This window comes from Neovison vison, chromosome 6 (assembly GCF_020171115.1).
Source record: "Neovison vison isolate M4711 chromosome 6, ASM_NN_V1, whole genome shotgun sequence".
NCBI classification, from domain to species: Eukaryota; Metazoa; Chordata; class Mammalia; order Carnivora; family Mustelidae; genus Neogale; species Neogale vison.
In genome coordinates this window covers 197,890,091-197,916,010 of record NC_058096.1, presented here as the reverse complement: position 1 = coordinate 197,916,010, position 25,920 = coordinate 197,890,091, and the positions used below count along the sequence as shown (strand labels likewise).

Sequence of the window (25,920 nt, the reverse complement as noted above, 5' to 3'; positions counted from 1 at the left end):
CTCAGCAGGGAGCCTGCTTCCCTTCCTCTCTCTGCCTGCCTCTCGGCCTACTTGTGATCTCTCTCTGTCAAATAAATAAATAAAATTAAAAAAAAAAAAAAAAAAAGAGCATTCCCCGTTATTCACAGACTCCAGGGCCTGTGGTCATGCAGCTCAGGGGACCCCGAAAGACCCTCGAAGAGACACTGTCCCTTCCCCCAGCTTGGGATAATTAGCGTTCCCCTCCTGTGTCTTCTCTGTGTGCCCTTCCCAGAGCTGCCTTCTCTAGTCCGGCCTGATCATGTCTGTCCCTAAGACAGCCCCGCAGCTCCCCACTGCCCTCAGATGGAGGCCTGACCCCTTATCTCTCCACCACACCCTCCCCGCCCCCCACATGCTGTGTCTCCGCTCAGCTAACTGCCATCCCCTGTGCTTGCCTGACCTGCCCCCCCCTCCTGCATGATCCTCCCCTGCCCCCGCACCCACCCCGTGCACCCTTAGCTCCCGGGATGCTCCCCACTTAGAGCCCTCATCTACTGACCAGTCCTGCTCCCCTGTCAGACCGAAAAACTTCCTCCGGGGCAGGGACTGTGTGTTTCCACTTCAGTAATGCTGGCAGCCACACAAGTCCAGGTGCCAGATTGCAGAATGAGGCATGCAGTCATTTCTGTCAGTGAGCCACGTGCCCTGACGTGACTCGATCCTAAATGTCTCCCCTGCCAGGCCTCGGCCGTTGTCCAGTCCCCCGAATGCATGCGGGCATCTGAGGCTTTTCCACCTAGTGTCCTGTCTTGTCCTGCAGGTGCTCGACGTGTCTGGGGCGGACATGTTGGCCAAGTCGATCGCCAACTGCCAGGTAGAACTTCTGGAAAACTGTGGGCACTCAGTGGTGATGGAGAGACCCAGGAAGACAGCCAAGCTCATTGTCGACTTCTTAGCTTCCGTGCACAGCACAGGCAACAACAAGAAGCTGGACTGAGTCCCCGCCCGCAGCCTGCGCTTGCACACAGCATCTGCCCCCATCTCCAGAATCGGACGCGGCCAGCATTTCTCAGGGATCCTGCCCCAAACGCGGTCGGAGCGCCAGCGTCCCTGAGGAGGCCAGTCCCCTGTCCCTGGTCTCAACGGATCCACAGAGCTTTGGGGACCATAGCGAAATCTCCAAGATATTTTTCACAATATAGAAACTCCCATGGGACAGAATTAAGAAAACCTAGCCATGAAATCTACCCAGAAGTCTTCATGTTGCAAAGCGGCTGCCTTGGGACCATAATCACTGAGGCCATCTTCTGTAAAACAACCTTCCCAGACTGAGACTCGAGGATTTCCTGCTGCTTCGACGTTCTCCCCTGCATGGTCAGTGGCTGTTTTAGGAGCATTAGTCTCCCATCTGCTGAGCCCTTCTTGTTCATGTCTAGTTTAAGTTCTTTGTAGAGGCCCCTATGTGAGTACAAGTCCATCAGGTGCAAGACCAGGGAGCAAGATGCAAGCTCTCCGTGATACTAGCACGCGAGGAGGGGTGCGGTCCCGCGCCTGCCGGCCCTCCCAGCTGCCAGAGCAGTGGAGAACACAGGTCGAGGGGTGGATGGGCCCCTGCGTTCAGCCCTGTCACGAGGGAGCCCGGAATGGCTGCAGTACGACGACCAGGGTGGGTTTCCTGGGAATCATTGATTATTTCTAAAAAGTAGGACTAATGAAGCAATAATGTTCTATCATCAGACTCGGATTCCAAACACAAGCACCTCGTGGGCCTCCTTTCTATCTTGCTGTGCTACTGAAGACCCTTGGGTGTAAAATACTAGTTTGTTAATGAATTCTGTGAATTCTGTGAACAGTCATGTGATTGAAAATAAGTCTCAACATCTGTAAAAGTGACCACAATGACACGAAATAAGTTTAATAAATCTAGATCAGCAACATGCAGATGGTTTCTGTCACTAAGTTCCTATTTAAGTACAATGTTGGCCGATTTCCTGTTAACTTTAAGAAGTGTTTTCTCAAGTAAGGCTTCTTCGAAGACACTGGAAGACACTGGATGAGTTACTAGTTTTCTTCTAAGAACTCGTGTTTGTCATTTTTATTCAGCTGAAACCGTATATCAGAAACAGAAGGCAAGAGTCATCAGACTGTTCCTTTTGGCCCTTGTCTGTTGTACTGAGGAGCCCTTAAAATTCCCAGAGCTTTAGGGCACCTGCGTGGTCAGCCAGTTAAGTGTTTGACTCTTGATCTCAGCTCAGGCCTTGATCTTGGGGTCGTGAGTTTGAGCCCTGCACTGACCTTCCCGCTGGGCGTGGAGCCTTTTTTTTTTTAAAAAGGGGGCGCCTGGGTGGCTCAATGGGTTAAGCCTCTGCCGTCGGCTCAGGTCATGATCTCAGGGTCCTGGGATTGAGCCCTGCATCAGGCTCTCTGCTCATTGGGGAGCCTGCTCCCCTCCCCCTCCTGTCTCTCTGCCTACTTGTGATCTCTGTCAAATAAATAAATAAAATCTTAAAAAAAAAAATCCTCAGAGCTTGAGCCCTCCACATCTCTTTACAGAGACTCTGCAGCCAAGGAGTTCTAGAAATAAAGTGAGATAAACTTTATAGTTTAAATTAAAAACTGCAGTTATAGTTTAAGTATAGTTTAAGCTTATATTATAATTTATCAGAGAAGAGTGGAACACAGATCTTAGAAACAAGAAGATACAAAAATGTGATGTCTCAGATGGGTGGGCTGCAGTTAACACAGTGTTGGGAGAGAACGTTAGAGGCCTCGGTACACGTATTAGCAACGAAGAGGGGCGCCTGGCTGGCTCAGCTGGTGGAGTGTGTGACTCTTGATCTTGGGGTTGTGAGTTCGAGCCCCATGTTAGGTGTAGAGATTTCTTAAAAATAAAATCTTTTTTTTTTCTTTTTAAGATTCTATTTACTAGAAAAAGAGAGCACAAGCAAGGGGAGCAAGAGAGGGAGAAGCAGACTCCACACTGAGCAGGGAGCCTGACGTGGGGCTTGATCCCAGGACCCCAGGATTGTGACCTGAGCCAAAAGCAGATGCTTAACCCACAGACCCACCGAGGTGCCCCTTAAAAATAAAATCTTAAAAATGAAAAACCAGGGACGCCTGGGTAGCTCAGTGGGTTAAAGCCTCTGCCTTCAGCTCGGGTCATGGTCCTGGGGTCCTGGGATCGAGCCCCGCATTGGGCTCTCTGCTCATCAGGGAGCCTGCTTCTCCCTCTCTCTCTGCCTGCCTTTCTGCCTACTTGTGATCTCTATCTGTCAAATTAATTAATTAATTAATTTTTTTTTGGTAAATGAAAAACCGTAGGGGTGCCTGGGTGGCTCAGTGGGTTGAGCCTCTGCCTTCGGCTCGGGTCATGGTCTTGGGGTCCTGGGATCGAGCCCCATGTGGGGCTTTCTGCTCAGGCGGGAGCCTGCTCTCCCCCCCTCTCTCTTCCTTCCTCTTCTGCCTCTCTGCCTACTTGTGATCAAATAAAAAATTATTTATTTGTGTCAAATAAATAAATAAAATAAAATAAATTTTTTTAAAAAATGAAAAACCATAAATCAAAAATAAACCTAGAAAAAAAACGGAAATAATACAGGTGATAGCAAAAACCAATGGCATGGACGGAAGAGTGGATATTAGACACACTGCGTGTTCCAGTCTTTCATGTTCATCAAGAACTCTGAGCTTTGTGCGGTCCTGAGGACAGGCGTCAGTCTGGGTGGGTTTGGGTGAGGAGGGACGGTGTCCAGGGTGGCTGAAGATGTCTCCAGCCTGGAGTCAGTCCTGCAAATCGGAAAGCACACGAGCTGCAGGAATCGTCATGCCCTGGGTGAACGGCCAGTAGAGAAGCCACAGTTGCTGCAGCATCGCCCACACACTGGAATCATCCAGGCAGGGGTGTGGGCTGCCCGTCTCACCAGGAGGACAGCTGGCGGGGTCTGCAGCGGCAGGAGGCAGCTCCTGCCTCCTCGGCTGTCATGGAATGCATCAGCTGGAGGTCACAAGAAGAGCATTATCAAAGAGTCCTTTGGACAGACCTTGGGTTGCCTTGGGCCCGCACCTCTGGTCCCACTGTGTTAGGGAGACTTGAAAACAGACACGGACAGCTCCCTCTTAGCACCCCACTTTTTGCCCTTGTGATGATAGCGAGCTTGCTGGTGACCGCCACCTGGCGGTCCCCCAAGCCACAGCCCACTGGGTCCTGTGGTCGTCGCCTTTAATGGCATTCTTGGAAAGAAGAAAAGGGTCATTCAGAACAGCCTTGCCTGAAAGACTGCCAGAAGTTTCTGAAGTGACAGTGGAAAGCCCCAAGAATCACAAGGGAACTGGCTCTCCCACTTCCTGGAGTGGGGCCTTCAGGGCTGCCGAGAATGCACTCTGCTGGGCACGTACCGAGGGCGCTGAGGGACAAGCCGTGGGTGGCTCTCAATTCGCCATTAGTCTGGGCTTCCTGTCCAGCACAGATGCAGCCCCAGGAGTGACCGGTGCCAGGAACGCAAGTCTGATGTGCTGCCCATGTGTGTGAGTCTGCCTGCCATTTGAGGCCCCGTGAGTACTCCCCAGCCCAGGGAACCGTCCTTGTTGCCTTTTCCAAAGGAAGTTCTCAGAAGGTATTGGGAGACTAGAAGGTGGGTCAGGCCAGCTGATGCTCTTCAAGTACGTTCCCTGCATCACCTTATGAAGTTCTCACACCCCTGAAAGGTACATACAACCTGCGCCTGTTTTATTTTTATTGCTTTAAGTTGTGCCCATTTTCAGCCTGAAAACCGAGGCAGGGAGGTGAAGTATCTTGCCCAAAGTCACACAAATTGTAACAGGTAGAGAGAGCCGCCTGGCTCTCTGACTCGGGGTGGAATGTGAAACTCTTGATCGTGGGTTGTAGGTTCGAGCCCCTCATTGAGTGTAGAAATGACTTAAAAAAATAAAATCTTTTTTTAAAAGATTAAAGAAAAAGTAGAGAGATCGAGACAGTTTATGATTGAAGGTGACTTGCAAAAACGATGTTTTCGCCGGTTCTGGCAGGAGCTCTCTCCAACTTCCGGTAGAGGCTATGGCCCTTGTTGGCTCACCTGAACCAGCCAGCATGGGGCATCTCTGGCCACGATCACTGAGGCCACACCTCAGGCCCCTGCTGAAAAAGGTGACCTAGTTGTTCACTCAGCAGTTAAGGCTATCCCAGTGCTGAGCCTCTGCTAGGTAGGAAACAAGCTTACCTATATTCAGGCATCTGAGGGGGCCTCAAGGTACAGCCTGAGCATCTCCCAGTGTCTTCAATAATTACGACACGTGTCATGTCCACCCTGGAAGGGCTCGTTCACCTTGTTGATAACCCTCATCCCCTCTGCCACACTCTGGAAATGATCATCAGTGTTGTTTGCCCAAAGGAGTTTTCTGGAGGGGCGGGCTCCTCTGTGTCTTGCCCCTCGGGGGTCAGGCTTGGCAAATGGTCAGTTGATTTGGCTCTGCTCCTAGCTGCCATTCCAGAAGGGGCCCGAGGCTCTGCCTGGGATCAAGTTCAGTCTCCCTTTGAAGGAGGTCAATTCCCTAGACTTCATACCAGCCAGGGCTTTCCCACTGCCTTCCGAAAAATTTTAGGTTTTAATTAAATATAAATGCTAGCTTTGGGTCCCCATTTACTTCCCAAACCCTGGGTATATTGATCTCAGCACAATTATTAGTTGATTAGTGAAACACACATTTTTCTAAAATGATGGATGCAAATTTTAATATCCACACGTACCAACCTTCTGCTTTAGGGACTTCCTGTCTTAGATCAAGAAATCTTTTATTAAAAGTGGCAGTTCACTGGGTCTGTTCCAAAAATGTTAGCTGAAATACTCTTTGGCCAGGTTTGGGAGTTTTTTTTTTTTTTTTTTTTTAACTCTTAGTCTGTCTCTGTCTCAACTCCTCTCCTTACCCCATCTGCTTCACCACTTGATCTGTCTCCTATCCATCTGTCTGGCTCTTACCCATGCACACAGGCACACAGAGACATACTCTTCCCTGACAGGTGGGAGCCCGGCTCTTCTGATCCTTGTCTTGTAGGTCTTCAACACCACTCCTTTAACCATATAGACTGGGCTTTCTCACCAGCCGCTTCTCTCCCCCGGATAAAGTAGGATGATGTTCACACACAACCCCCATCCCTGAAAGGAGGCAAAAAAGTAGCGAGGGGGTGGGCGTGGTCACAGATGGGGCAGTGGAGATGTCTTCACATTACCTGCTGAGTCTGGGCCAGCTGCCCTGAGGCTCTGGACTGGAAGTCACCAGCAAGCGGGTTTGCGGTCGCCTGCAAGTGCCTGTGATGGGATGAGGGTCTTGCATGACCATCATTAACCTAGTCAGGGAGAGGATGTCAGATAGCTCCTTCCAGCAACAGGAAGTCTTCTCCCTTGGCTCCTAAGAGGAACCTTTCCTTCATGCCATGTTGGATTTTTGGTCTCTCTATCCTCCAGGCAATGACTAGGAACCTTAGGACACACCTAAGGGGTGTCCAAGCTCCAATAAGAGATGGGAAGAGAAGGAAGAATTCTTAGGGGCAAGAAAGGGCCAACTATTGACATGGGATAGGTTCACAATCCCTTACCAAACCTCCAAGAGCCAGATGTGCTTCTGAATTCAGAAGGTTTCCCATTTTAGAAAGGTGTTAGGATGTGTACACCCCAGATTATGTAACATCCCCAGCGGGGTCTGGGACTGCCTGACATGACCAAATGCATCGACATTTCTGCTGTGTGATGTAGGAATATCCATGGCAAATGGGACAAAAGCTATAAAAAGCTTCATCTGGGTTCAGATTAAACACTGCCTGCCGCATGAAGATTTGGTTTTCACGTTTTTCTTGGATTTCAGAATTGCAGATAAGGCAACGGCAGGCCTCCACTCCCTGTTTCCTCTCCCCTGCCTTGGGGTTGGGTGGTGGGGGGGTGGGAATTAGGGGGCAGGAGGGGGCATCTGGAGGAAGAGTCTGTTCTTCCAAGTGGGAGAGAGGCTACAGATGGGTGTGGTCCATGGCTCCCTCTTGTGACTGTTAGGGGCAAGTTCTGATTTTTATTTAACAATTTTTTATTTGACAATTATTAAATTATACAAATAATGACCTGTCACTTTAAAAGAAGTCAAAGAGGGATGCCTGGGTGGCTCAGTCGGATAAGTGGCTGCCTTCAGCTCAGGTCGTGATCCTAGGGTCCTAGAATCAAGTCCCACATCAGGCTCCTTGCTCAATGAGGAGCCCACTTCTCCCTCTGCCTGCTGTTCCCCATGCTTCTGCTTGCCTGCTCTCTCTGACAAATAAATAAGATCTTTAAAAAAATAAAACAAGTTAAACAAAATGAATGTTTAAAAAATATGCTTAGGGGCACCTAGGTGGCTCGGTGGGTTGAGCCTCTGCTTTTGGCTCAGGTCATGATCCCAGGGTCCTGGGGTCGAGCCCCTCATCAGGAGCTCTGCTTGGCAGGAGGCCTGCTTCTCCCTCTCTCTCTGCCTGCCTCTCTGCCTACTTGTGATCTCTCTGTCAAGTAAATAAATAAAATCTCTAAAAAATTGGTTATAGGGTGGCTGGGTTATGGACATTGGGGAGGGTATGTGCTATAGTGAGTGCTGTGAAGTGTGTAAGCCTGATGATTCACAGACCTGTACCCCTGGGACTAATAATACATTATACGTTAATAAAAAATAAAAAACTTTTTTAAAATCTAAAAATATGCTTATACAGGGACACCTGGGTGGCTCAGTTGGTTAAGCAGCTGCCTTCGGCTCAGGTCATGATCCCAGGGTCCTGGGATCGAGTCCCACATCGGGCTCCTTGCTCGGCAGGGAGCCTGCTTCTCCCTCTGCCTCTGCCTGCCTCTCTGTCTGCCTGTGCTCGTTCGCTCTCTCTCCCTCTGTCTCTGACAAATAAATAAAATCTTTAAAAAATATATGCTTATACATACATATTTATCAACAGAGAGGTCCCCACAGTGGGTTTATTGGGGGGTGTTTTACATAAATGGGTCCTGCTGGACACTACTGTTGCCGACCCCGCACCCCCTGCTTGCTCTTTTCACTTACATCTATGTCTTGGGCCTCTTATAGGTCAGAACCCACAGATCCCCCAGGTTCCTGTAATGGAGATGCAGAGGCCTCCAGGGAAAGGTGGGGTACAGCAAGGGTGCATTTCTTTGTAGGAAGAATCTTTGCAGGATTTGCTGAATCCCTCAGACAGGATCTCTGAATTTTAAGAAAGGCTCTTGGGCCCCTCCAGAAATAGGCTGCTTAATTACAGGGTGGTTATCTCCTCCCCAAATTCTCCCTTCCTAGGGAACTAGAGCCTTTCTTTAGGGGAGAAGTTTCTAACGTCACTTGTGAGGAAAGTTCCCTCCATCATTTAAATGCATTTCAGAAATGCTGGATGAAACAGAGTTAAATAGCCTGGCTCCCTCTCCGACTCCAACACAAGCAGGGAACTGACTGGGAAGGAGTAAAAACACCCTCAGAAGGCAGCCAGGAATGCTGGGGCTGAGGCAGGGACCAGCCATTGTACTGCTCCCCTGGATGATGGGGCTGGTTTTGGACTTGACAGTTCTGGGCAGGAACTTCTGGCCTTTTTTTTACCCTTGACTGGTGAGCTGCACCCCAGAGTCCTTGCCTGCAGCATGTGCTGCTAATGTCCCTTTCCCAGATCCCCTTTACTGACTGCTGCCTCCCCACCACTGCTGAGGAAACACATCTGCCCTTCTCCAAGGGAACTTCCCTCAGACACAGGAGATGCCTGAGAGGTGGTGGCCCATCCTTTCCTCTCACCTCCAGGGGTTTCCAGACAAAATACAGGCTGCCCAGCTAAATTTAATTTAGCATAAGGATATCCTATTCACTGTGTATCTGAAATTCAAATTTAACTGGGCAACAGTATTTTTATTTGCTACAGCTGGCCGTCAATGACAGGAGGTGGGGGTGAGTAAGTATGATAAAAGCTTTCCCCCCTTACCTCCAAAGCTGGATGCTTGCTGGTTATCATTTATGCTCCAGGGCTCCCTGTGGGATCAGCTTGAGGCTGGACTTCAGCTGAACCCACATCTTTGCTTAGCTTCTTCCCCTGCCCATCCTACTTTCTTCCTCCCTTGCAGTTTTCCCATGAGAGCTGCCCCCAATAAATTACTTCCACGAGGATCCCTGTCTCACGCTTGGCCTCTGGGGACTAAAAAAAAATGCCTCCCTTTCAATTTCCTTTGAGGGTTGTCTCAAGGAGCAACTTCCAGACTTGCCATCCCATGGGTTCGAGAGCTTCTCACCACCTTAGACAACTCTGTTCTCTTTTTTCATCTGTGAAAGGCAATAATGTGACATTGTGGGGTAGATTGGATAATGTGAGCACGCTCTTTGGCATTTGGCAAGTCTCCCTAAATGGAAACAACAGCTGTCATCCCGTAGCTTTTAGCTCCTGGTCCTTTTCACTCCCTTTGTCCTACCATCTCAATCTGCTGGCATCAGTGGATATGATTCCCATGAGTCTGATGGAGATTTGTGGCTGTAATCCTAATTTTACCCCCCTCTTGCCTTTTCTTCCCAACATTGTGAAAGCACCAGTTTTATCAAAAGCCATTTGGCACCAGTTCACAAGGCCCGGAGGGCAAAGCTGAACAGGGGGGGGGGGAGTGTGGACTCAACTCTTTCTTGGTTGCCATAGCTTCCAGGGACATAAAACACTCCCCGACCTGCCCCAACAACTTGGCTCTGAAATGTCAGAAACACAGGGTCTGGAATGGCCGTCTTGAGCCAAATGACTCCACCAATGCAATGCTGGGCAACGTATATAAAGACTGAGGCAGGTTCGTGTGTTGTGTTTTTGAGTGATGTTAAGATATATGGTTAAGAGGGGCACCTGGGTGGCTCAGTTGTTAAGTTTCTGCCTTCGGCTCAGGTCGTGATCGTAGGGTCCTGGGATGGAGCACTGTATAGAGAGAGAGCACCACCTCCTCCCTTACAATGGGGAGCCTGTTTCTCCCTCTCCCTCTGCCTGCTGCTCCCCTTACTTGCGCTCACTCACACTATCTCTGTGTCAAATAAATAAAATCTTAAAAAAAAAAAAAAAAAAAAGGATACATTGTTAAGAAGGGAAAGCGCCCCCTACCCTATCTCTGGAAGGACACTTAAGAAACTCCTATCAGTGGATACCCCTCTGGACAAAGGCTGGCTGGGTGAGGGTTGGGAGGAAGACTTACTTTTCATTGTTTATCCTATCCTACATACTATTTGAAATGTAGGCCACATGCCAACAGTATCTTCTAGGAAAATAGACACAATTTAACTGAGAAAAGTCAACTACTATCTTTATCATTCAAAGGCATCTCTTTTATTCTAAACTCTGAATTAATGAGGCAACACTGAGAAAATTCAGGGAACTTGGAAGGCACTTCATTTTCAGGGTTTGGTGCAGAAAAGTGAAAATTACCCAAGTTCTTTGAAGTCTAAAATACATGAGCTGCTCTGGTTTTTCTGGGCTGCAGCCTGGTAGGTGGGTTTGCCAGGTGGCTGGTTTGGGGGGACCTCTCCCATTGCAGAGTGTTTCCTGAGCCCGATACTTCACACCCACCATTTTTCCCTCACAACTCTGGGGTAGATGCTACCAATCTCTCTGTGTGATAGATGAGGAGGATGAATAAGTGGCAGAGGATGTACTTGAAGTGAGTTTGGGCAGTTTCTGAAACCCAACCTCTTTTAAGAAAGAAAATGTCAGGGGCGCCTGGGTGGCTCAGTGGGTTAAGCCGCTGCCTTTGGCTCAGGTCATGATCTCAGGGTCCTGGCATGGAGTCCCGCCTCGGGCTCTCTGCTCAGCGGGGAGCCTGCTTCCTCCTCTCTCTCTCTCTCTGCCTGCCTCTCTGCCTGCTTGTGATCTCTATCAAATAAATAAATAAATAATCTTTAAAAAAGAAAAAAAAGAAAATGTCACTGTCTGTGGGGTCTGTGTTGATTTCCTCTACCTCTCCACCAATCTCGAACAAGTCCTGTCTCTTCTGAGGAAAGAAGGAAGGGAAGCAGAGCCACAGAACCAGAGAACATGACTATAGCCAAGGACAGGTTGCAGGATGATACAGAAGAAAGTGGAACTTCAAGAAAAGACACAAGAGGGGCGCCTGGGTGGCTCAGTGGGTTAAAGCCTCTGCCTTCAGCTCAGGTCATGATCCCAGGGTCTTGGGATCAAGCCCCGTATCGGGCTCTCTGCTCAGCAGGGAGCCTGCTTCCCTTCCTCTCTCTGCCTGCCTCTCTGCCTACTTGTGATCTCTCTCTGTCAAATAAATAAATAAAATCTTTTAAAAAAAAGAAAGAAAGAAAAGACACAAGAGAGAAGGTCCCAGCTGACTCAGGCTCATGTGTGCCTGTGCCGGGCAACCCTCTACCTCCAACTCAGGCAGAATCAGCACACCCACCTAGGAACTACTGCATTCACTAACGGTGTGCTGTGTGTTGAGTGCCAGGAACTAGAATGCAACGGTGAGCCAGCACAGACAAGGCCTCATGCTCACGGGGCTTACACTCAAGTTTTAGCAGCCCCAGTGCCTCTCCCCCACACACCCTAGACTCATGCCACACAACTGATGGTAGTATGGGGCAGTATGGACAGCACCATCTCAAGTCAGACCGCCTGCTTCACTGTTTACACCTGGGTGGTCTTGGGCAAGTAACAGCCTCTCGGACCTCAGTCCCCCCCATACATTTCAAATAGTATGTAGAATAGGATAAAATGGGGTCGATCGCAGTAATAGCTACCTTAAGGTTGTGTGAGAGTTCCACGACTTAACATAAGAAATTTTTTTTTCATGACACCTGGCCTGAAGAAAGTACTAGATAAATATTAGCTGCTATTAGTATTGTTGTTGTTGTTATTACTATATTATTATTATTTACAAACACTATCAGTTTCACGAGTACAGGGCCGTATCTTCTTGTTCTCCGCTGGGTTCCCAGTACCAGCACATAATAAGGACTCAGCATGAATAAATGCAGAGATGAAGCCGAGCTTACATCTGAAGACAGGACCATCTGGAGCTTATGTCAACCCAGATGGATAACCTACTATAGCCTGGGCGCCTCAAGGGACATTAGGAGTGGCTCCAGTCCTTGGGGTGCTTGATGGAAGATGCTCAGCAGAAGAGATGCTACATAGAAAGCTGAGTGAATGAATGCATGGAAAAATGCACGACCATGAAAGCGAGCTCCTGGGACGAATAAATATGTCCGGAGTCCAGTACCCCATACACACATTTGGTTACAGAGCTTTCTCTGGAATGGGCACCAGGGGGCACTGAGCTCAGCCACTCTGAGCTCCCGCAGTATTCACGCCCAGGTTCCAAGGAGGACGCCGCCGGTGACGTCATATCCGCGCCTAGGCATTACGCTTCCGGGGAGCGAAACAGACAGGAGCCAAACGTAAGTAACCCCGGAGTTTCCTGGGCCCAGGGGTCTGGCCACTGCAGAGGAGCTCCCAGCTTTGGTGGATTCTTGCAGTGAACGGGAATCAGGGAGGCGCCAGGCTAATCGTATCGAAAGCAGGTAAGCAGAAGCCCATGGAAGAGCGGCTTTTTGCCGGGAGTGAGCTCAGTCGGCCACACTCGGGACGCATGGCCGTGCGCACCAGGTGCGCATGCGCAAGCGAAGAGTTACGGCGGCCGGCGCGCGACCAGCTGAAATACCTATCTGCTCCAGCCTAGGACGCAGTGGGCTGCTGGCGAGCTCCGGCCTCGCACCTCCCCGGGTATCTGTACAACAGGGTCTCGGCAGCAGATGGTGGCTGCGAGGAGTGAGCGGAATCACGTGTGCAGACCGCATGCGCCCGGCGCCAGGTGGGCGCCAAACAAATGGCGGATGGTCTTTTAAAAAAAAAAAAAAGTTTAAAACAACTGAAGTGTCCCACAGTAGGGGACTGAGCTTTTTTTTTTTTCTTTTAATATGATTGATTTGGCCCAAAACTTATATATTGGATGCATACTGTGTGTGGTGCACTTTTCGATATCTGCGAAACAGTCGTGAACAGGATAGAACTCGGTTTCTTGCGGAGTGTATATTCTGTTGGGGTGGGGGAGGGAAGTACAGAGCGAATAAATGAATTACGTAGTTGTGTTAGAAGGTGGTTAAGTGCTGTGGGGGAAAACTAGAACAGGGGCGTGGAGGGGCTGCCGTATTAGAACAGCCACCGGACCAAATCGAGGGGTGCGAGTTGATCAAAGCCGTGAAAGAAGCGAGGGAGCGAGCCATCTGGTTACCTGGAGGAGGAGTGTTCCCAGCGTGCGGAAAAGCTAGGAATGAGGCGCAGAGGCGGGAGGGAAACGGTGTGTGAGGAAGAGCTAGGTGTCTGGTGGAGGGGGTTGAGCAAGGGAGCATGGTCAGAGCTGTGGGAGGAGGCAGCGGTACAGTTCAGGTAAGGCCTTGCAGGGCCTGTAAGTCCTTTGGGTTTACTCAGTAAAACGGGAACCATTGCTAGGTTTTGAGCAGAGGAATGGCGAGGGCTCGAATAGGTTTTAACTGGCTCAGTCTGACTGCTGTAGAGACTAGATTGGGGGAGAGTGGGCAGCAGGTGGAATTAGGGACACCTATGACTATAGGTCACTTAATGAGCATCCCTACAGCCATTACAAAGGCTGGCTTCAAAGATGATGACAGCAAGAGCTATGGAAGTTCTTCCATTGGTACAGTGAGCCTGGCTGTAGGAAGGGTACCCAGGCATGCTCTCCCTTAATCTCGGGACAGCCTGCAGAGGGCAATACTGTCCCTGCCTCTGAGGCTGAGGCTGAGGCCTTTGTGGAGGTCACTGCTCAGTAAACACTTGCTCCTTAAGTCTTTTTTGGTCAAATATACAGAACTTAAAATTGCCATTTTTAAGGGTACAGCCCATTGATGCATTGGTGTATGTTAACACTGTTATGGAACTATTATCATCCATTTCCAGAAAAGTCTTCATTGTTATTGGCATCCTGAGCCTCAGGCCAAATCTCATTCCCCTAGCTCAAACAGCCAACTCCATCAAGGCTGATGGTGACTCTTAAAAAAACACCCATCGGGTGCCAGACAATGAATGAAGTGATTGAGGGCCCTGTTCTCTCTGCCCTTCTAGTCAGGGACGACTCTAATGATTGGGAAAAAATCATCAGGTGGTTATTTCTGCAGTCTTTCTTTTTTTTTCAAGGATTTTATTTATTTATTTGAGAGAGATTTATTGAGAGAGATCACAGGCAGGCAGAGAGGCAGGCAGAGAGAGAGGAGGAAGCAGGCTCCCTGCTGAGCAGAGAGCCCGATGTGGGGCTCAATCCTAGGACTCAGAGTTCATGACCTGAGCCAAAGGCAGCAGCTTAACCCGCCGAGCCACCCAGGCGCCCCTGCAGTCTTTCTTGAAAGCAAAAGTATCCTCAAACATACAGGCCTAATACTTCTCACATTCAGTAAGTGTTTATTGAATACCTACTCTGTGCCAGACACAGTAACTATTCATGTTTCTAAGTGGATGCTTGGATGTAGCTCCTTGACCCTAACTTCTCCTTTTCTCTGAGGATATCATCTAGGACTGGTTGGAACTGAGCCTGGTGCAAAGGTTTTATAAATGCTGGTTTACAGCTATGTGGCCTTGGCTAAGTCCCTTTCTTTGGTTGGCCCTCAGTTTCCTGGTTTCTTTAGTGGGGAACCAGATATTGGACAAATAGTATTAAGAGATTGCATAACAAGTGAATCTAATGTAGAATAAGGTGTCCAAAAGATGGCTTTCTTGAGGAGGTAAAGTTCCTGGAAGAGGTGAGCTTTAAGCTAAAATGCAAAGGATGAGTAGGGCTATCCAGAGGGGGAGTGAGGTAGGAGTGGAGCCAGTGACAGATTATCCCCAGGGGACCAGCATGTTCTGAATTTTTGAAGGATCCAGGTCTATTAGAAATGATATTGATTGCCCATTCCAGGAATCCCTCTTCTCAAACCCCTTGCTTTTTAAGCTCAGCCCTTTGTGGGGGGTAGGGGCTACCAAATAGCTCTGTATACACCTGACCTTCAGACAGAACAGGCAGATCCAGCATGGGATGGAACAGCAGACTACCACTCATTCTCTTCAAGTTCTGTGTTGACTGAGAGCAAACAAGAAGATCCTACATTTTATTCCTATATGCTATTTTTTAAAAAAGATTTTATTTCTTGGTTAGAGAGAGAGCATGCACAAGCAGGGGAAGCAACATGTAGAGGGAGAAGCAGGCTCCCCACAGAGCAAGGAGCCCAATGCTCAGGATGTCAGGACCCTGGGATCATGACCTGAGCAGAAGTCAGATGCATAACTGAGCCACCCAGGTGTCGTTTTTGTTTGTTTGTTTGTTTGTTTTTTAATTAGAAAGCATTGAACCAGAGTGGTCTTGAGGGACTCAGGAGGGTTTGGAATCTGTGTGTCCTTGGGTAAGCGTTACCTCTCTTTGCCAAGCCTCAGTGTCCTCTTCTCAAAAATGGATTGGGGGGAAAGTGGGAATAATAATAGCTTTTCCTCATGGGATCATTTTGAAAACTTATGACTTAAGGCATGTGGGGCTTTGAGCCCAGAGCTAGGTACTTACTAAGAAAAAGTGTCCATTGGGATTATATTATTAGGATTTGAGAGTACAGCAATGTGGCATGTAGAAAATCTTTTCGTCTTTATGGGTAAATTTGGTTTGACCAGAAATAAATGAATTACTATACTAGGAGTTCTTTTAAGAATCAAATGGGTTTAAAAAAAAAAATGCGTTTAAAAAAAGAAGAAGAAAGAAAGGGAGAAAGAAAAAAAAGAAAGGCAAGGGGTGCCTGGGTTGTTCAGTCAGAGGAGCATGTGACTTGAACTCAGGGTCATGAGTTCAAGCCTCACTTTGGATGTAGAGATTACTTAAATAAATAATAAGCTTGAAAAAAAATCAAATGGGTCTGGGATGCCTCACTGGCTTAGTTGGTAGATCATGCAACTCTTGATCTCAGGGTTGTGAGTTCAAGCCACACACTGGGTGTAGAACTTACTTTAAAAAAAAAAAAATCAAGGGGCGCCTGGGTGGCTCAGTGGGTTAAATCTCTGCCTTCAGCTCAGGTCATTGCCTTAGGGTCCTGGGATCAAGCCCAGAATCAGGCTCTTTGCTCAGCAGGGAGCCTGCTCCCCCCCACCCTCCTGCCAACGCCTGCCTCTCTGCCTACTTGTGATCTCTGTCAAATAAATAAAATCTTTTTAAAAATTTAAAATTTTTTTAAAAATTTAAAAAAATAAAAATGGGTTAAATTCTCATTTAAGGGAAGCCTGGGTGGCTCAGTGGGTTAAAGCCTCTGCCTTCAGCTCAGGTCATGATCCCAGGGTCCTGGGATTGAGTCCCGCATCGGGCTCTCTGCTCACTGGGGAGCCTGTTTCCTCCTCTCTCTCTCTGCCTGCTTCTCTGCCTACTTGTGATCTCTGTCAAATAAATAAATAAAACCTTAAAAAAAAAATTCTCATTTGAAAAATGGGGGGTGGGGAGTGAAAAACAGTTTGTACCTTGCTAATTTGTAGCCCTCTTGCCTTTAATTTCTAGATGTGTTCAGCTTTGGAAAAGATGCCAACCCCAGCCACCACATATGAAAGAATAGTTTACAAAAATCCCTCTGAGTACCATTATATGAAAGTCTGCCTGTAAGTTCAGTCTCTTTAGTTCTATTTGTGATGACATTTTTATGAATCTGGATAGTATGGAATTTAATACATTTTTTTCTTTTTAATGTTTTTGTAGAGAATTTCAGGATCGTGGGGTTGGACTGAATGCTGCACAGTTCAAACAGCTGCTTATTTCAGCCTTGAAGGACCTCTTTGGGGAGGTATGAATCACTTGGTAGATTGAACATTCCCAAGATTTTTGTAAGAAATACCGAAACAGTGCTTTTCCAAATGATTATTTTAAAACTTTAGAAACCTACTTGACACTGCAGAAGCAGACTTTCAGAAATGATGAGTTTTAAGTAGGTCTTTTCTAATATGCCTTTGTGTATTTGACAAGGAATGTGTTAGACAAATGTTTTAGTGCCGTGCTACACACACTGTGGCCCAGACTGACAATCTGCAAATAGTTTTTTTTTTTGTTTTTTAAGATTTTATTTATTTAAAGAGGGTGTGTGTGAGCAGGGGGAGCGGCAGAGGGAGAGGGAAAGAGAACCCCAAGGAGACACCACATTGAGCACAGAGTCCAACCAGGGCTCAGCTCAGGACCCTAGATCACAATCCGACCTAAAATCAAGAGTCAGATACATAACTGCCTGAGCCACCCAGGCGCCCTATGCAATTTTTTTGCCCATTGTGAAGATTTGTGATTCACACCAAAATCAGCACACTCCTTCCTTTACTGAGAAAGTCTCTGTAAGCAAACCTTGAGGTGAGCTATCAGAAGAGCTTGCAATGCTTGATCTTAGAATCATGAGGTAGAGCCCCACACTGGTGTAGAGATTACTAAAAATAAATAAATAAATAAATGAATAAACTAAAAAAAAAAAAACAACTGAGCTGAACTAAACAATGTACTTAGTGATATTATTGATTTACATTGTGTTACAGCCTCTTATTTTATCACAGACCAGCACACTGAGTAGTCCCGTGTTAGCATTTACTTGAAAATAAGCAGAATTTTGAGAGAGAACAGAGATGATTTAGGAAATTATTTCCTGATTCATATACTTTATCAAATCAAAATCTGGTAAGCATCTCATTAAAATTAAAAACATTTACTCCACAGCAGACTCAGTTAAGAGGATGAAAAGATAAATTACAGACTGGGGGAGACTAATTGTAAACCACATATCTAAAATGTAAAAAAGAGGGGCGCCTGGGTGGCTCAGTGGGTTAAAGCCTCTGCCTTCAGCTCAGGTCATGATCCCAGAGTCCTGGGATCGAGCCCCGCATCGGGCTCTCTGCTCAGCAGGGAGCCTGCTTCCTCCTCTCTCTCTGCCTCCTCTGTGATCTCCATCTATCAAATAAATAAATAAAATCTTTAAAAATAAAATAAAATGTAGAAAGAACTCTTAGGCGCCTGGGTGGCTCAGTCAGTTAAGCGTCTGCCTTGGGCTCAGGTCATGATGCCAGGGTCCTGGGATCAAGCCCGGAATTGGGCTTCCTTCTCGGCAGGGAGTCTGCTTCTCCTTCTGCTCCCCCCCATGCATGCTTGTTCTCTCTCTGTCTCAAAAATAAATGAAAAATCTTTTAAAAAATAAAAATAAAATAAAACAAACTCTAAAAACTCCATAGTAAAGAAAACCAAACATTTCAACTTGAAAGTGAGTAAAAGACACAAATAGACATTTTAGAAAAAAAGATGTACTGTTGACAGAGAACCACATGAATGAAAAGATATTCAGCATTATTAGCCATTAGGGAAACACACCTTAAAAACACAATAATCTCAGGGTGTCTGAGTGGCTCAGTTGCTTAAGCAACTGCCTTCAGCTCAGGTCATGATCCTGGAGTACCAGGATCGAGTTCCGCATCAGGCTCCCAGCTCCAGGGGGAGTCTGCTTCTCCCTCTGACCTTCTGCTTTCTCGTGCTCTCTCTCACTGTCTCTCTCTCAAATAAATAAATAAAATTTTAAAAAACAACAACACAATAAGCTCAAAAAAAGCCCCACAAAACAAAATGGGGGTGGGGCACCTGGCTGGCTCAGTTGAAGGAGCATGAGACTCTTGATCTCTTGACTCTTGGTTGTGAGTTTGAGCCCCATGTTGGGTGTCAGGATTACTTAAAAATAAAATCTTTAAAAAAACAAGTAAATAGGGGCGCCTGGGTGGCTCAGTGGGTTAAGCCTCTGCCTTTAGCTCAGGTCATGATCTCAGGATCCTGGGGCTCATCAGGCAGGGAGCCTGCTTCCTCCTCTCTCTGCCTGCTTCTATGCCTATGTATGATCTCTCTGTCAAATAAATAAATAAAATCTTTTAAAAAAAAAGTAAATAAAAACACAGCGAGCTATCACTACACACCTAACAGAGCAACTGAAAATAAAAATTTTTACAAATGGTGATAATACTAAATGCTGGTGAGGATGTAGAGAAACTGGGTCACTCCCTCATTGCTAATGGGAATGCAGAATGGCATAGACACTTTGGAATACCATTTGACAGTTTCTAAAAACAACTAAACATGCATATGCTCTACTACCCAGCAGTTACACACCTAGGCATTTGTCCTAGAGAAGTGAAAACTTAATGTTCACACAAAACTTTTATGTGACTGTTCATCATAGCTCTATTTGTAGGAGCCCAAAAGCAGAAATAAGCCAGATGTCCTTCCATGAGTAGTTAAACATTCATGATATATTCATACCGTAGAATATAATCATTAATAAAAAGGACCAAAGTGTAGATACACATAAAAACTTAACTGAATCTCCAGAGAATTATGCTAAGTGAAAAAGCTAATCCCAAAAGGTAACATTCTGGGTGATCCCATTTGTATCATGCTCCTGAAATAAGTAAGTATATAAACTGGAGAAAGGTACGTGGTTAAGGGTTAGGGGGAGGAGTGGGTGTGACTAAAACGTCGAAGGAGAGCGGCCGTGTGGTGATGAGATACCATCTTGGTGGTTATGGTAGTGGTTGCATGAAACGCTCTGTGTGGGAAGATTGCATAGAAGTATGCACACACACACGCACAGACAAATATGAGTGCGTGTATGACTGGCAAAATCTGAATAAACTGGTTTATCAATTTTAGGTTTTTGGGTTTGATACTGTATTACCGGGGGTGCATAGAACCTTCCTTTAAAATACATTGTACCTTGTGATTCCAATTTTTCAAAATAAAAAGTTTAAGAGAGGGACGCCTGGGTGGCTCAGTTGGTTAAGCAGCTGCCTTCGCCTCAGGTCATGATCCCAGCGTCCTGGGATTGAGTCCCATATCGGGCTCCTTGCTCCGCAGGGAGCCTGCTTCTCCCTCTGACTCTGCCTTCCACTCTGTCTGCCTGTGCTCGCTCGCGCGCTCTCTCTCTCTCTGACAAGTAAATAAATAAATAAAATCTTTAAAAAGTTTAAGAGAAGTGTGCACCTTTTATCAGGTATAATATCCGGTTCCAGAATGAAGAATGTTATGAGAGAGGAAGTAGATGGTTTCTGTATGTGAAACAGCCTAGCAGGCAGTTGAGCTTAATCCTGGGGATCAGGGATGGAACTTTTTTTTTTTTTTAACCCTGAGATCGAAAGTCTCCTGCTCGACTAACTGAGCCATCCAGGTGCCCCCAGGGATGGAACGATTTAAACGAAGACTTTTTGAAGGATAAAGAGTCATGAAGAGTTACAGGAAGAACATTCCAGGCAGGGATAATTGTAAATAAGCAGTCCCAATACTCCAGCACCACTAAATAAAATACTACTTTTTTAGAGGAGAAAAGCAGTTGACAGGATTAGTTGTAAGGCTTTAAGACTAGTGATGATGAGGGCTCCTGGGTAGCTCAGTCTGTTAAGCATCTGCCTTCGACTTGGGTCATGATCCCAGAATCCAGGGATGGAGCCCTGTGTTAGACTCCCTGTTCAGCAGGGAGTCTGCTCCCTCTGTTCCTTCCCCTGCTTATACTTGCTCTTTCTCTCTTTTCTCTCTCTAGCTTGCTCTCAAATAAATATAATCTTTTTTTTTTAAGATTTTATTTATTTATTTGACAGAGATATCAAGAGAGGGAACACAGACAGGGGGAGTGGAAGAGGGAGAAGCAAGTGGGGTTCCCACCAAGCAGAGAGCCCAACGTGGGACTCAGTCCCAGGAACCTGGGATCATGACCAAAGCCGAAGGCAGACATTTAATGACTAAGCCACTCTGGTGCCCTCCAAATAAATAAACAAAATCTTAAAAAAAAAAAAAAATAGAACAGTGATGGTAGAAGGTACCTTGCTACCTCAATCACTGGAGCATACAACTCTTGATCTCGCAGTTGTGAGTTCAGGCCCCACATTGGGTAGAGATTTCCTTTAAAAAATAAATTGCGAGGGGAGCCTGGATGGCTCAGTTGTTAAGCTTCTGTCTTCAGCTTGGGTCATAATCCCAGGGTCCTGGGATCGAACCCCACATCAGGCTCCTTGCTCAGTGGGAAGCCTGCTTCTCCCTCTCCCACTCCCCCTGCTTGTGTTCCCTCTCTCCCTATCTCCCTCTCTCTGTCAAATAAATAAATAAAATTTTAAATATAATAATAATAAATAGCTACAATAATAGTCTGCTAATAGTATTTTTCCATACTTAGGCTGATGCAGCGTTACCCTTGGACGTCCTAACCTATGAAGAGAAGAACCTGTCAGCCATCTTGAGGATATGTAGCAGGTATGACAGACAGAGGCACCTTTGTAGTATAACAGAGGAGAGACATGGATGGAGAAATAGAGCAAAAATACTCTTCTCTAAGAAGAGGCTTGTCATATGAACTCTGAGTAGTTTTTGGAATTTTAAACTGGGATGGATATGAACACTTATCCACCAGGAGCTTAGACATAAAGAACAAAACTCATGATTTGCTTACAGCTGTCGTGTTTCCCAATTGATAGCCATGGTTGCAAACTCAAAAATGTGTATTTTAGAAACATTCCTAATTGCGGTTTATTTTATTCTTTGCCTATGAGATACTGTGCCTTTACTTTTAAAGTTTTCTCATTTAGGGCTCTCTTTGGCAGCACATCTACTCAAGTTTTCTCATTTAAATTAGGGTTTTTTAGAACTAATTTAGCTGTCTGGCCCATCACAAAAGTACTAGAGAGCTATCACAGAGACCAATCCTTATGCATTCATTGTTGATCTCTCTACAGTGGTCTTGTCAAGTTGTGGAGCTCTTTGACTCTGTTAGGATCCTATAAAGGCAAGAAATGTGCTTTCAGAGTAATTCAGGTAAAGGCTTCCTTCACATATTCCAAACAAGGCTGAGTAGGGGTCAAACAGCTTTTTCTTTTTCTTTTCTTTTCTTTTTTTTTTTTTTTTTTAAGATTTATTTATTTATTTTTTTTATTAAAGTTTTTTTTTTTTTTTTTTTTTATTTATTTGAGAGAGAGAGACAGTGAGAGAGAGAATGAGCGAGGAGAAGGTCAGAGAGCGAAGCAGACTCCCCATGGAGCTGGGAGCCTGATGTGGGACTCGATCCCGGGACTCCAGGATCACGCCCTGAGCCGGAGGCAGTCGTTTAACCAACTGCGCCACCCAGGCGTCCCTAAGATTTATTTTTGAGAGAGAACGAAGCAGAGTTCGGGCCCCAGCATGCTGGGCCCATGGCGGGGGGGATGCTAAGGGCCCATGGGGGGGGATGCTAAGGGAGAGGTGAGGGAAAGAATCTCAAGCAGACTCCATGCTGAGCAAGGGGCCCAACATAGGGCTCAGTCCCAAGACCCCGAGATCATGACCTGAGCTAAAGTCAAGAGTCAGACACCCAACTGACTAAGCCACCTAGGCACCCCTCAAACTGCTTTTTTAATACATGTCCCATTTTTTGCTTGCATAAATCTAGTATGGATTAAAATTATCCACGGGGGGGCAGTGGGGAGGAATAAGGACTACATTGCTTCTGGAAGTGTGAGAGAAAGCACTTAGATTTTAGATTGTATGGGAGATGTTTGGGGATGAAACTTGGAACTCTTGTGGAAAAGTCTTAACTTTCCATTTGTTGCTTAATACCTAGTGCCTAAGATATTAGAAGACTCTTTCTAAACTTAAGATGATGATTTATGTATTTGAGGCTACCTCTAAGTGTGCTCTTTGAGATGCCACTGCATCAGCCTCGCTTACTCTAGGAAACTAGGCACGTTTCCACATGCCCTGTGTTGCAGTGCAATTTCTCCCCAGATTTCCTTAACTTTTTTCTTTCTCTTACAGGTTTCTCCATTTCTGCTTGCCTTATCTGGTAATAGTAGGGAACTAGTATTGGATTGAATAGTTTTCAATTGCAGAAACATTCCTCTGCTCTCAGAAGCACCTTTTGGTGACAATAAGCTGTCTGAAGACTGAAGCCGTTTAAAAGCTCCAATTGCTAGAATTTGACAGTGCTGAAGATGTTCCCAGTAATTTCCCGCCATTATCTGTGGTGGGTTGGGGTTCAGAGGAGAGTCTGCCTGAGCCAACCAGTGGTGAACCGGCAGCGCATTGAGCAGACGCACGTCAGAGTTGGAGACCGGGCTGAACTCAGCAGGGTCTTCACACAGAGGGACGTGGCTGCCTTCTCAGAATTAACGGGGGATGTTAATCCTTTGCATTTAAATGAAGATTTTGCAAAACACACCAAGTTTGGAAAGACAATTGTACATGGAGTTTTGGTCAATGGACTTATTTCGGCTCTCCTGGGAACTAAAATGCCAGGGCCAGGCTGTGTATTACTTTCACAGGAAATTAGCTTTCCAGCCCCTTTATATGTTGGAGAAGTTGTTTTAGCCTCTGCAGAGGTGAAAAGGCTGAAGCAATTCATTGCCGTTATTGCCGTGTCATGTTTTGTAACAGAAGGTGAAAAGACTGTTATGGAAGGCTGGGTTAAAGTTATGGTCCCAGAAGCTCCCCAGTCCTGAACTGTGTTTAAAGATGCACATTCAGGTGCCAGTGGTACTGTTCTAGAGCCTTTGAGGAAAAGGGATTGCTGCTCTTCCCTGAGGGATGGCTTATAGACCGAGAAGCCTGTGTTGGGGGAGGGGAGCAGGTAGAGGGGCGTTCCAAGGTCCACTGTCCAGTTTGGTGTTATGCTTCAGAGACTTAAGTATATTCATCGTCTGTCTAGGTTTTTGAGATGGAAAAAATACCAGGAAGGTTATTTAGCCAAAGGTTTTACTTTTAGGATTTCACATGTAGTTAGATTTGCATTTGAGTAACAAATCTGCCTCCTATCTGTGCAGAGTAAGTTTGTGACTGAATTTATAACTAGCATTTTTTTTTTTTTTAAATATAGCTAGCATTTAATTACTGAAGGCAGCAGCAGAAGTCAGGTCATCTCTGAGCACCTACCTTCTACCAGTCCGGGTACTTAGATCCTGTCCTTCAGCAGTTTCTGGGTCAGAGTTTATCGTAATTTGTTACTATTTACACCACAATGGCACCTTGTTCCATCTTCAGTGGCATATGCCTTTCGGATGGTTTCCCTGTGATTAGAGAAGGGCTTATGTGCACGTTTGGACTCATTTATGTAAACTGTCTCAACCTCACTTATACAACAGGGATGACAACACCTACCACACAGGACCGATGGAGATGCTAGGTACAAATAGCTAATAAGCACAAAGTCCAGCCGCTCATCCATTCTCCCCATGAATAAGGTTAGAGGTTTTCCCAAGTTTAGAGCAAACTAGCCCACAATTAAACGGGTGACAGACTCATTTTTCAAGATGTTAATCAGTCTAAACCTGGAATAGAGTTGGAATGCAAAATTTCTATTTTAGTAATCCAGATTATTTTCTCCCTCCCTTGAAAACACTGTGGATTCTCACCTGTATAAATAATACATGTTTATTGTAAAGATATTATAAATAAAAAGTATAAGGAATGCTGTGGAGGCCAAGTTCTTAAGAATTGAGGGATATTGAAAATTTTTTTTTTTTTAAAGATTTTATTTGTTTATTTGACAGAGATCACAAGTAGACAGAGAGGCAGGCAGAGAGAGAGAGAGAGAGAGGGAAGCAAGCTCTCCGCTGAGCAGAGAGCCCGATGCGGGACTCGATCCCAGGACCCTGAGATCACGACCTGAGCTGAAGGCAGCGGCTTAACCCACTGAGCCACCCAGGCGCCCCCAAGGGATATTGAAAATTTAATCAGTATTAAGAAAAAAAAGTTGGACACCGAAGAGGAAATGCGTCTAATGTGTTCATACTGAGTGGTCATCCCAATGCAACCAACACTTTCAAGATAATCTATAACGGGCACCTGGGTGGCTCAGTGGGTTAAACCTCTGCCTTCGGCTCAGGTCATGATCCCAGGGTCCTGGCATCGAGCCCCGCATCAGGCTCTCTGCTTGAAAAAAAGATAATCTATAACAGAACATCCAAATCTTGTGACTTTATTTTTTTTAAAGATTTTATTTATTTATTCGACAGAGATCACAAGCAGGCAGAGAGAGAGGGGAAGCAGGCTCCCCGTGGAGCAGAGAGCCCGATGCAGGACTCGATCCCAGAACCCTGAGATCATGACTGAGCTGAAGGCAGAGGCCCAACCCACTGAGCCACCTGGGTGCCCTGCTCTGTGACTTTAGATGATGGTTCTGATTACAGCTAGATGCTTTGATCAGGAAGATAGAGCAAAAGTCATTGGTGAGATCAACCTCCATTTCCTGGGAAAAGGTTTTTCCGCCTGGTGAGTCACTAACTAGATTTTTTTTTTTTTTTTTTTACGTCAAGGGGATAAATTAAGCAGATTACTAGAAAAAAATCACTCTAGGCACTAGAGGGCAATGATGTGTATAAATGGTATTTTTAAACTGTTGACTATTGTACCATATTCTAGTTGGTGATGGTGAGATGAAAATACTAAAATCAATGTGAGAAACAAGGATGCCGTTCTCATGAGTTTCAGAATGGGCAGCTGTGCGGCTCAGATGCACAGGAAGACTTATTCATAGGGGAAGGCTACACAAGCTAAAACTGATACAGTGTTGGGGAAAAGAACGGAAACTTGAAGCACAATATACAGACTCAAAGCCATGACTGTCTGTTCCCGTAGAACTCATTCTCTGGCTCTAGTAGCACTCTTGAGGACTAGGTCCATAAATGGAGTATGATATGATCGTTAATAATGGTAGTAGCTACCATTTTTTTCTTCAAATTTCTACCCTCCCCCTTTTTTTAAAGATTTTATTTATTTATTTGACAGTCACAGCAAGAGAGGGAACACAGCAGGGGGAGTGGGAGGGGAAAAGCAGGCTTCCTGCCAAGTAGGGAGCCCAATGTGGGGCTTGTGGAGCTCGATCCCAGGATGCTGGGATCATGACCTGAGTCGAAGGCAGGCATTAACGACTGAGCCACCCAGGTGCCCCCATCCCCCCTTTTCTTCACTT

General features: G+C 46.1%; 3 protein-coding genes across 5 annotated transcripts in view; all 3 read left to right on the top strand.

The window, feature by feature from the left end:
• The window catches only part of ABHD6 (abhydrolase domain containing 6, acylglycerol lipase), a 52,445-nt gene extending 50,543 nt beyond the window's left edge, over positions 1–1,902 (top strand). The window contains exon 10 of the mRNA XM_044253308.1: positions 782–1,902. Coding sequence (XP_044109243.1) covers positions 782–958 — 177 coding nt within the window. The 3' untranslated portion in view covers positions 959–1,902. The remainder of the gene's footprint in view (positions 1–781) is intronic.
• Positions 1,903–12,299: 10,397 nt separating this feature from the next.
• Positions 12,300–22,853, top strand: RPP14 (ribonuclease P/MRP subunit p14). Of its 3 annotated transcripts, none has more exons than XM_044253306.1 (6): positions 12,300–12,372; positions 16,491–16,588; positions 16,686–16,770; positions 21,160–21,236; positions 21,716–21,794; positions 22,770–22,853. In XM_044253306.1, exons 2-6 carry the CDS (start codon positions 16,491–16,493, stop codon positions 22,824–22,826), a joined length of 396 nt encoding a protein of 131 aa, XP_044109241.1. In that variant the 5' UTR covers positions 12,300–12,372; the 3' UTR covers positions 22,827–22,853. The 3 variants fall into 3 exon arrangements, with proteins under 3 accessions (XP_044109241.1, XP_044109242.1, XP_044109240.1); XM_044253307.1 differs by lacking the exon at positions 12,300–12,372 and adding an exon at positions 12,399–12,495; XM_044253305.1 differs by lacking the exon at positions 12,300–12,372 and adding an exon at positions 12,612–12,785.
• An 83-nt stretch (positions 22,854–22,936) lies between these two features.
• HTD2 (hydroxyacyl-thioester dehydratase type 2) lies at positions 22,937–24,417 on the top strand. The gene has a single exon (XM_044253303.1). The coding sequence runs from the start codon at positions 22,946–22,948 to the stop codon at positions 23,450–23,452; it is 507 nt and encodes a 168-aa protein (XP_044109238.1). The 5' UTR covers positions 22,937–22,945; the 3' UTR covers positions 23,453–24,417.
• Positions 24,418–25,920: the final 1,503 nt, after the last annotated feature.